Source organism: Salmo salar, chromosome ssa02 (genome assembly GCF_905237065.1).
Source record: "Salmo salar chromosome ssa02, Ssal_v3.1, whole genome shotgun sequence".
NCBI classification, from domain to species: Eukaryota; Metazoa; Chordata; class Actinopteri; order Salmoniformes; family Salmonidae; genus Salmo; species Salmo salar.
Genome location: NC_059443.1, coordinates 12,522,053 through 12,533,048, shown reverse-complemented (window position 1 = coordinate 12,533,048; position 10,996 = coordinate 12,522,053). Strand labels below are relative to the sequence as shown.

The 10,996-nt window shown below is 40.9% G+C and overlaps 1 protein-coding gene and 1 pseudogene across 4 annotated transcripts; both read right to left on the bottom strand.

The window, feature by feature from the left end:
* Positions 1-935: 935 nt before the first annotated feature.
* On the bottom strand, positions 936-7,099 carry LOC106595276 (zymogen granule membrane protein 16). 4 transcript variants are annotated; one of them, XM_045697847.1, is made up of 5 exons: positions 3,669-3,801; positions 3,334-3,355; positions 3,135-3,187; positions 2,607-2,775; positions 936-1,947 (listed from the first exon to the last, which is right to left on the bottom strand). In XM_045697847.1, exons 3-5 carry the CDS (start codon positions 3,184-3,186, stop codon positions 1,581-1,583), a joined length of 588 nt encoding a protein of 195 aa, XP_045553803.1. In that variant the 5' UTR covers position 3,187; positions 3,334-3,355; positions 3,669-3,801; the 3' UTR covers positions 936-1,580. The 4 variants fall into 4 exon arrangements, with proteins under 4 accessions (XP_045553803.1, XP_045553805.1, XP_045553813.1 ...); XM_045697849.1 differs by having other exon boundaries at positions 3,665-3,731; XM_045697857.1 differs by lacking the exons at positions 3,334-3,355; positions 3,669-3,801 and adding an exon at positions 7,085-7,099.
* LOC106584701 (zymogen granule membrane protein 16-like) lies at positions 4,866-6,890 on the bottom strand (annotated as a pseudogene).
* Positions 7,100-10,996: the final 3,897 nt, after the last annotated feature.

Below are 10,996 nucleotides of genomic sequence, written 5' to 3'. Positions count from 1 at the left end.
CCTCTCGTGCTTCTCCCTCAGCGCGTACATAGCCTCGTACCGACGCCTCTCCGCCTTAGCTGCCTCTATTTCCTCCCGTGGGCGACGGTATTCCCCAGCCTGGTGCCAAGGTCCAGCCCCGTCCAGAATTTCTTCCCACGTCCATTTCTCCCGATAGTCCATATCAAATTCCTTATGCTCCTTACCCCGCTGCTTGGTCCTTGTTTGTTGGGAGATTCTGTCACACTCTTCTTCGTCTGACGATAGAGAGAAATCATCGTCGGAGAAAGTGGACCAATACGCAGCGGGGTTATGTGTACTCATCTTCTTTTTATTATGGATAAGAAGGTAAACCGAAAACAAAACACGTACACAGGAGAAACACAACGACGACGACTAACAGGCTTGTAAGGCACAAAGCTATACACAGCAATTAATCTCCCACAACTCACAAACCCAAACACATACCTATATATAGGACTCTCAATCAGAGGCAACCAGAAACACCTGCCTCCAATTGAGAGTCCAACACCCAAACCTAAATATAGAAAACTAAACTAGACAGAACGTAGAAATACAAACCTAGAACATACCCAAAACCCAGAACTAACAAATACAACACCCTAATACACAACCAACCACCCCGAACCACATAAAACAAATACCCTCTGCCACGTCCTGACCAAACTACAATTACAAATAATCCCTAGTACAGGCCAGGACGTGACAGATACGACACGATATATCGTGGAAAATAATATCCCGATGTGTAACTATCGATATTTTTTCCTTCATTACTATTGGAAAAGCGTTTTAACGGTCTTGCTGTTATAAATGTAGTTCCTTATTGACACCATTGAGGTAGGGTTTGTTAAGATGACAGATTAGTTTATTGTAGCTTCTGGCCACTACTGTATGTATTTTCTTATCAAAAAGAATACAATGAAATATAATGATTAAAGATATGCTTTTTATTAAAATGTCCATAAGCAGATGTAGCAGAAAAGGAACAACAAATAACTAATACAGCGTGTATAAAATAGTGAAGGTGAAGCACCCTGAGACGCTATTATCTCCCCATAATATTTGATTGTTCAATTAATAAAATATATAATTAATCCTTTAAATCCCATATGATTCATTCATTTATTGTGATGAATTGTGATAACCTCAAATGATGTGTAACAACACATGTGGTCTGTGACCCACGCTGACAGGACTGCTTTAATATTCCTATCTGATGGGCTCTTCATGAGAATTTGAACTAAATGAATTTGAATGTTTTGAAGTATTTTTGTACTGCTTCAAGTGAGGAATCACTTCAAAAATACTTCCAAAGTACTCAAAACATTCAAATTCATTCAGTTTAAAATCTCATGAAACACCCATCAGATAGTGATATGAAAAACAATTCTGTCAGCGTCTATGTCAATCATCCGTCCAAACATATAGGGTCAGTTTCCTGTACCCAGATTAAGTTACTCCTGGACTAAAAAGCATGTTGAATGGAGAATCTCCATTGAAAGTAACTAGTCCAGGACTAGGCTTAATCTGTATCTGGGATACCATCCCAAAGAGCAAGACATACTTTTTTATTTTCTTCAAATAATAGGAGTTACTGTTTCCAGTGCTGTTTCCAGAGTACTGTTTCCAGCCCCTTCCATGTACACCAATCCCCAGTGGGCTCCGATGGAGGTGATCCCGGCACCGTTGAAGCGACCGCTGAGCAGCCTCAGCTCATTGCCCATGTTGGCTGGGTAGAAGTTGAAGGAGACTTGGCTAGGCTGGCCGGCTGACAGAGTGCGCCCCATGTTGGTGGTTAACACCAGGTAGCAGATGTAGTCTGCTGGGTTGTACTTCCCAGACACCTCGACGATGGCCTCATCATTAAACAGCTCCATCTCCTGCTTTTCACCCCCTTCACCACCGAACACAGGAGACCAGGTGGAGCCGTATCTCAGCTGGAACCTAAAACAGAGGAAGCTTTTCACGTTGGTTGTGTTTTGATAAGGCACATTGAGACCGAGAGAGCAGGTAGCGTCAGAGAATATCAAGGAATGACATTTTACATTGACTCTGGGTTAGATACGATTACACTATTGTTTGGTCATGTAATGAATATGTAATAAACACAACAAATGAATAAAGACAGAAAGAAAGAAAGAGTGTCTGTTGGGTAGTGTAGTTGGACTGAGTCATTGGTGTCTGTTGGGTAGTGTAGTTGGACTGAGACAGTGGTGTCTGTTGGGTAGTGTAGTTGGACTGAGACAGTGGTGTCTGTTGGGTAGTGTAGTTGGACTGAGACAGTGGTGTCTGTTGGGTAGTGTATTTGGACTGAGTCAGTGGTGTCTGTTGGGTGGTGTAGTTGGACTGAGTCAGTGGTGTGTGTTGGGTAGTGTAGTTGGACTGAGTCAGTGGTGTCTGTTGGGTAGTGTAGTTGGACTGAGACAGTGGTGTGTGTTGGGTGGTGTATTTGGACTGAGTCAGTAGTGTCTGTTGGGTGGTGTAGTTGGACTGAGTCAGTGGTGTGTGTTGGGTAGTGTAGTTGGACTGAGTCAGTGGTGTGTGTTGGGTGGTGTAGTTGGACTGAGTCAGTGGTGTCTGTTCCTGGGTCAGGGTCTGCTCACCCGCTGATGTAGGCGTTGCTGTTGTAGTAGTAGTAGTTGTAGTAGTAGTAGTAGTTGTTGTTGGTCTCCCACACTCTGACTCCTGTGATGCGTCCCTCACCGTAGGAAGCAAATGGGGTGCCACCTCCCTGACCCACCGCAGAGGAATACGAGTACGGATCTTTGATGGCTAAAATAACATGGGAAACATGTTTACTATATTTACTATATTAATAATACATATTTCTATATACATCATTTTAATTTTATCAACACATTTCTGAAAGATCTTTACATTATGAATAAAGTGCAAATGAATTAACTAAAGTACATTCTGCAATGATTTAATCCATCAGCTTTTGTCTCAAAGAAGAACTGTTCCTAGACCATCATTGAAAATAAGATTTTGATCTTAACTGACTTGCCTAGTTAAATAAAGCTAAAACAAAAAATAAAACAAAAAAACTCCTAAGTCTAAGTGAAAAAGACAAGTTGGTGAATAGCTATGATTTTATCATTATAATTCAGAATTGTCTTTTTATTACTCACGCATTGCCAAGCAGCTAGCCAAGATCACTGTGACAACCAGGATTGAGAACATTCTGCAAAAGGGAGGCATCAATACTTAAGACCTTTAATTTCAGTGAATTTTACTCTCACTCCGATTCACTTTAAATGGTAAAACTTGAAAAAATGTAGTTAATAATGTTTTTCATAGTAGTTTGTCAAAACAACAAAGTCCTTTTACCTGTCAGGTCAACCAGTGTTTCCTAGGAGGGAGAAGAAAATAACCTTTTGAATTGTGACGTAACAAACAACAAACCATTCTTGAATGTGAAATGTTATAAAACAGATCTAAAAAGTTGAACCTACTCTTGTTTACAACAATCACTCTTGTAGTGCTAAGCTAATGTCAAATTCAAAATAATGTCAGATAATTGAATTTAAATTTAGAGGCAAAAGGGCCACAATGTTTGTGCTCAAGTACCAAGAGATAATGAGTATTAACTTCATAACATTTCCCACACCAGTATCATGCATTAAATACACATTTTCTATTTAGTTAGTTGTGTAGTTACCCACAGTGCTATCATGAGATGTGTGTGAAAACCTGTGAAAGCTTCTTGTCTCTCTGTCTCTGCCAGGTCCTTCTAGTCTACTGCTTTGTCTAAGATCTGCATTTATACCTGCTGAACATTCCATCAGCTCTAGATGGAAGGATCATGACAAAGAACACCTTTAGTCAGTTACTCACAATAGAGAAGTCAGATATTGTTCACTAATTGGTCGAGGCTATTTTAGGAAGGAGTGTCAAGGAAATATTATGAGGAAATAATTGTATTCAGAGGACGTTCTTTCTTTTGAATAGTAACAAATGAATGATCTGAAATAGGGATTAAAAGGAAGATACAATTTAACAACCAAACAATTTCAACAATGTACCAAAATTGTATGAATGTGTACAAAAATCACTCAAAATCAGTCTCCCAATCTTCAGTTGTTTTATTACACCAAGAGGAACTCCTTCCCTTCAAACATTAACACGCTGAAAAAGACAAGTGGATCTGGTCATTAATAGGTTTGCTCATATACCTTTTTAATTGTAGAATATTTGTTTCAGTACATGTATTTCAATTTAATTCTAGAGGGGCAGATGAGATTCTCAATTTTTCGTCTCCATTATTGTCCAACATCTTCTGCAGTCTGTTACAATACTCACATCTTCATTAAATCACTGGCAACCTGTACATGTTACTACAGGAAAACAATATGATTTATTTTTCTGCAGATTAACCAGATAAATATCAGTAGGAGCTACAAAGTGAGAAAATAAAGTTTGTATACACATGACAAAGTGAAATACCCTGAGGCACTTGTCACTACCTATCCATAATATCTGATAGTAGGACTTTAGATGTAAAAAAAAATGAAAAAAATAAAAAGATAAGTTAAAAGGTCAATATATATCAAAATTGCTATATTAACACATTTTGTGTATGTAAGTTGAGTTATCTATTTTCTTTTAGTTGGGGAAGAATGTGAATTTATATCACTAACTACCCATTGGGCACACACTGGTTGAATAAATGTTGTTTCCACATCATTTCAATGAAATTATGTTGAACCAATGTGGAATAGACTTTGAATTGTCGTCTGTGCCCAGTTGGTAGCTTTCCTTACTATAAGGGCACAAGGTGAGACCCAAATGCAGACACAGGAGGCAGATGGTTGAGCTCCGATATTTATTATAACAAAGGGAGTAGGCAAAGGCAGGTCGGGGACAGGCGAGAGTTCATAAACCAGGTCAGAGTCCAAACAGTACCAGGCGATAGGCAGTCTCGAAGTCAGGCCAGGCAGGGGTCAGAAACCAGATCCGAGTCCAAAACAGTATACAGGGGGATAGGCAGGCTGGTAGTCAGAACAGGCAGAGCGGTCAGGCAGGCGGGTTCGGGGTCAGGACAGGCAAGGGTCGAATCTAGGAGGACTAGAAATGAACAGAGATTGGGGGAAAATAGGGGCAAGGAAAACCGCTGGTTGACTTGGCAAACAAGATGAGCTGGCACAGAGAGACAGGAAACACAGGGATAAATACATTAGGGATAATTAGCAACACATGGAGGGGGTGGAGACAATCACAAGGGCAGGTGAGCCAGATCAGGGTGTGACACTTACAAAACATTTGTTTGCTGTATAACGCTAAGATAACAAGCTGAATTAATGTATATTAAATGTATTCAGATAAACTCATAAATACTAATCTTTTCATTTGTTGTGGTAAATACAACCTAAAATAATGCATGTGACCCGTATATGACCCTCCTCCTTCATTGGGGTAACCTCAAAAAGGACAGTGTGCATATTTAGAAAATACTCAATGATATTCTAAACATTCAAATTCATTAACCTTCAAACGGTTCAGTTAATTTATCTTAAATACCAAATCAGTCCTGTCAGCGTCTATGTCAAACATCCAAATCGTAAAGGGTCAGTTTCCCAGACTTAAATTAATTTTACTCTTTGACTAAAAAGCATGCTCAATGAAGAATCTCCACTAAAAGGAATTAGTCCAGGACTAGGTTTCATCTGTTTCCAGGGAACCAACCTAAAGATTGAGACATACTTTTCCCCCTCAAATTAGAGGTACTATTTCCAGCCTCTTCCATGTACACCAATCCCCAGTGGGCTCCAATGGAGGTGATGCCGGCACCGTTGAAGCGACCGGTGAGCAGCCTCAGCTCATTGCCCATGTTGGCTGGGTAGAGGTTGAAGGAGACGTGGAAGGGCTGGCCTGCCGACAGAGAGCGCCCCCTGTTGGTGGTGAACACCAAGCTGTAGATGTAGTTTCCATGGTTGTACTTCCCAGACAGCTGGACAACGGCTCCATCTCTTGCTCTTCACCAGCATCGTGACCAAACACAGGAGACCAGTTGTAGCCGTATCTCAGCTGGAACCTAAGAAACAGAGAAGGATTTTCAAAATAAATATAGAAAGAATGTGTCTGTTGGGTAGTGTAGTTGGACTGAGTCAGTGGTGTCTGTTGGGTAGTGTTGTTGGACTGAGTCAGTGGTGTGTGTTGGGTAGTGTAGTTGGACTGAAACAGTGGTGTCTGTTGGGTAGTGTAGTTGGACTGAGACAGTGGTGTCTGTTGGGTAGTGTTGTTGGACTGAGTCAGTGGTGTCTATTGGGTAGTGTAGTTGGACTGAGTCAGTGGTGTGTGTTGGGTAGTGTAGTTGGACTCAGTCAGTGGTGTGTGTTGGGTAGTGTAGTTGGACTGAGTCAGTGGTGTCTGTTCATGGGTCAGGGTCTGCTCACCCGCTGATGTAGGTGTTGCTGTAGTAGTAGTAGTAGTAGTAGTTGTTGTTGGTCTCCCACACTCTGACTGCTGTGATGCGTCCCTCACTGTAGGAAGCAAATGGGGTCCCACCTCCCTGACCCACCGCAGAGGAATACGAGTACGGGTCTTTGATGGCTAAAATAACATGGGCAATATATTCACTATACTAATAATAAAAATGTATACATTCATAATTTTAATTTTACCAACACATTTCTGAAAGAGTTTACATTTTGAATAAAGTGCAGATTAATGAACTAAAGTACATTATGCAATGATTGAATCCATCAGTTTTTGTCTCACGCATTGCCAAGCAGCTGACCAAGAAGTGGAGGCTGCTGATGGGAGAACGGCTCACAATAATGGCTGGAACTGAGAAAATGGAACGGCATCAAATACATGGAGATCATGTGTTTGTTGTATTTGATACCATTCCATTAAGTTGGCTCATGCCATTACCACGAGCCCATCCTCCCCAACACCAACCTCTTGTGGTGACAAACAAGATTGACAACATTCTGCCAAAGATTGTCATCATTACTAATGACCTTTCATTTCACTCAGTTTCGCTTTCACTCCATTTCACTTCAAATGGTAAAACTTGAAATAAATTTGTTAATAATGTTTTTATTAGTACTTCACAAAAACAAGTTAGGCATTTTACCTGTCAGGTCAACCACCCCTAGAGGGGAAAATAAAATACACTTTTTGGAATTGTGAAATGTGACCTAACAAACAACATTTACACCTGCTGAACATTCTATCAGCTCTAGATGGAAGGAGCATGACAAAAAACACCTTTGCTAACTAACTATAAAATGAATCATGCAACAATTATGAAGATTTTACTGAGTTACTGTTCATTTAAGGAAAACAGTCAACTGAAATAAATAAATTAGGCCCTAATCTATGGATTTCACATGACTGGGAATACAGATATGTATCTGTTGTTCACAGATACCTTTAAAAAAAAGAAGGGGCGTGGATCAGAAAATCAGTCAGTGTCTGGTGTGACAGGGTTGATCAGGCTGTTGTCTGTGGAATGTTGTCCCACTCATTTTGAATGGCTGTGCGGAGTTTCTGGATATTGGCGGGAACTAGAACACGCTGTCATACACATTGATCCGGAGCATTCCAAACATGCTCAGTGGGTGACATGTCTAGTAAGTATGCAGGCAATGGAAGAACTGGGCCATTTTCTGCTCCCAGGAATTGTGTACAGATCCTTGCGACGTGGGGCTGTGCATTATCATGCTGGAACATGAGGTGAAGGCGCTGGATGAATGGCACGACAATGGTCCTCAGGATCTTGTCACGGTATCTCTGTGCATTCAAATTGCCAATGATAAAATGCAAATGTGTTCACTGTCCATAGCTTATGCCTGCCATACCATAACCCCACTGCCACCATGGGGCACTCTGATCACAATCAGCAAAGCACTTGCCCACACGACGCCATACACGTGGTCTGTGGTTGTTGGCCGGTTGGACGTACTGCCAAATTAACATTAAATTATCTGGCAACAGCTCTGGTGGACATTCCGGCATTTAGCATGCCAATTGCACACTCCCTCAAAACTTGAGACTTCAGTGATGTGTGACAAAATTGCACATTTTAGAGGGGCCTTTTATTGTCCACAGCACAAGGTGTATCTGTATAATGATCATGCTGTTTAATCAGCTTCTTGATATGTGAAACGGGTCGCATGGATGGATTATCTTGGCAAAGGAGAAATGCTCACTAACAGGGATGTAAACACATTTGAGCACAAATGTTTGAGAAATACTATTTCTGAACGTATGGAAAATGTCTTGGATGTTTTATTTCTGCTCATGAAACATGGAACCAAATTTTATATGTTGCTTTTATATTTCTTTTGTTCAGTGTACAGTAGTTAGTTCACATGACGATGTATGTAATTCATCTCTATTAAACAAAACAACAAAATCTGGACATTCTGGAGTCCTACTTTGACAGTAAAATATAAGTATAGTCTGTTGTCAACCCAAAGTTCATGACAATCACTGGATTAGGTTGCATCACGCATTCCTGCTTGGACATGTTAGATGAAACAACTTGAATACCTCAGTAGTTTATTATTTATACTTCTTAATAAAGCAATAAGAATGACTTAATAAGATGATTACTCGGGGCTGGTGCCCCCAACTCTCAAATGTCGTGACACCAGAGGAAAATGTTAGTCTGGAGGTCTGTAATAGTAACACTTAGGATAGATGTTCAATCAGGGGAACACGTGACTTAAAATATAGCCTAAGTTGTTCGATTTGCTTTTATAAAGTATAAGGCTTACGCAGACAGACAGGTAGACAGAGAACAAGAAGAAGCACAGAGTGACAGCATAGAAGATGCTGAGACAGATAGACAGCACAACAGGGAGGCAAACCAAATGTGACTCACCACCTGGATTCGGTCTTATGTAGCAACATTTGAAATTGGGTTTTTTACATTGGTAAAAAGTAGAGACTCAGAGCTACAAAATGGTATATCATACACTGCATTTTTTGAGGAACAATGGGAAAGTAATTCTGCTTTGAAAGTTGATAAACTTGTTAACTCACTTTTGAGAAAAGGGCCTTTGAATGTTTTGGTACCTACTGGAGAACTCTCCTTTGTCTACACCCATTCAGCATTGTTCACACACTCTTAAGCCAGCCCCACCCATCTATTTAAGGATTCATATGTGAGGTCATATGCTAAACAGTGAGTAGTGTAGTAAAGATTAAGACTAAAAGTGGTAGTAGCCTACAATAAGGAAAAATTCCAGGTAAACAGAAAGCGTCCAGATAAAAAAGACTTTATAAATATTAGATGACGCTTACCCAGACACATTTGTCTAAATTGATGGGTCATGTGAAAGAAATGCTATAACCGCCAGCCACATCCAGTGGTGGAAAAAGTATTGGTGTCATACTTGAGTAAATGTAATGATACCTTAATAGAAAATCACAGAAGTAAAAGTAAAAGTCACCCAGTAAAATACTACTTGAGAAAAAGTCTAAAAGTATTTGGTTTAACAATACTTAAGTATCAAAAGTAAAAGTATAAATCATTTCAAATTCCTTATATTAAACCAGACGGCCCAATTCTTTTTTTTTGACGGATGTACAAATTAAGCATTTGTGTTAAGTGAGTCTGCCAGATCAAAAGCAGTATGGATGACCAGGGATATTCTCTTGATAAGTGTGTGAATTGGACAATTCTCCTGTCAAAATGGAACGAGTACTTTTGGGTGTCAGGGAAAATGTTTGGAATTATTTTCTTTCGGAATGTAGTGAAGAAAAAGTAAAAGTTGCCAAAAATATAAATGGTAAAGTAATGTAGATGCCCCCAAAAACTACTTAAGTAGTACTTTAGACTGTGGTGGAGCTTGTGCATGGTCCGCCAGGCACAGTACCAGAGCACAAACTTGTTCTTGTTTTGGCCACTAAAGTTATCACAATTCAGGTCCACGTGTGTTTCCTCAACTCTGTAGTTGGTGAAGAAATGGTGCATGTAGTTGATGACTGCGCTGCTGCCTTTGCTGGATGACAAGCCTTCATCAATCAAATAGTTGACTTGTTGTGGTATTCCTTCACAGCAGACACCAAACAAGCCACACTTGCGAGGAGTTAAAAAGTAGATGGGACCTGCTGCATAGGGTCAGAAGGATAGTGCGCCTGCAAACAACAAAAGAACATTGTAATAAATTACAATTAATTGTCTCACCCCTGTCAATCTGTCTTTACAAAGCTCAGTGAAAGGTATTTGCCTGCCTCCCATATATATACACTGCTCAAAAAATGAAGGGAACACTTAAACAACACAATGTAACTCCAAGTCAATCACACTTCTGTGAAATCAAACTGTCCACTTAGGAAGCAACACTGATTGACAATAAATTTCACATGCTGTTGTGCAAATGGAATAGACAACAGGTGGAAAGTATAGGCAATTAGCAAGACACCCCCAATAAAGGAGTGGTTCTGCAGGTGGGGACCACAGACCACTTCTCAGTTCCTATGCTTCCTGGCTGATGTTTTGGTCACTTTTGAATGCTGGCGGTGCTTTCACTCTAGTGGTAGCATGAGACGGAGTCTACAACCCACACAAGTGGCTCAGGTAGTGCAGCTCATCCAGGATGGCACATCAATGCGAGCTGTGGCAAGAAGGTTTGCTGTGTCTGTCAGCGTAGTGTCCAGAGCATGGAGGCACTACCAGGAGACAGGCCAGTACATCAGGAGACGTGGAGGAGGCCGTAGGAGGGCAACAACCCAGCAGCAGGACCGCTACCTCCGCCTTTGTGCAAGGAGGAGCAGGAGAAGCACTGCCAGAGCCCTGCAAAATGACCTCCAGCAGGCCACAAATGTGCATGTGTCTGCTCAAACGGTCAGAAACAGACTCCATGAGGGTGGTATGAGGGCCCGACGTCCACAGGTGGGGGTTGTGCTTACAGCCCAACACCGTGCAGGACGTTTGGCATTTGCCAGAGAACACCAAGATTGGCAAATTCGCCACTGGCACCCTGTGCGCTTCACAGATGAAAGCAGGTTCACACTGAGTACATGTGACAGACGT

Excerpts from the sequence above, each read along its gene's own strand:
- LOC106595276 (XM_045697857.1), bottom strand. The coding sequence starts at position 3,186 with ATGTTCTCAATCCTGGTTGTCACAGTGATCTTGGCTAGCTGCTTGGCA. Across the intron at positions 2,776-3,134 it reads GGCTAGCTGCTTGGCAATGC|CCATCAAAGATCCGTACTCG; the intron begins GTGAGTAATAAA and ends ATGTTATTTTAG. Across the intron at positions 1,948-2,606 it reads AGCAACGCCTACATCAGCGG|GTTCCAGCTGAGATACGGCT; the intron begins GTGAGCAGACCC and ends CCTCTGTTTTAG.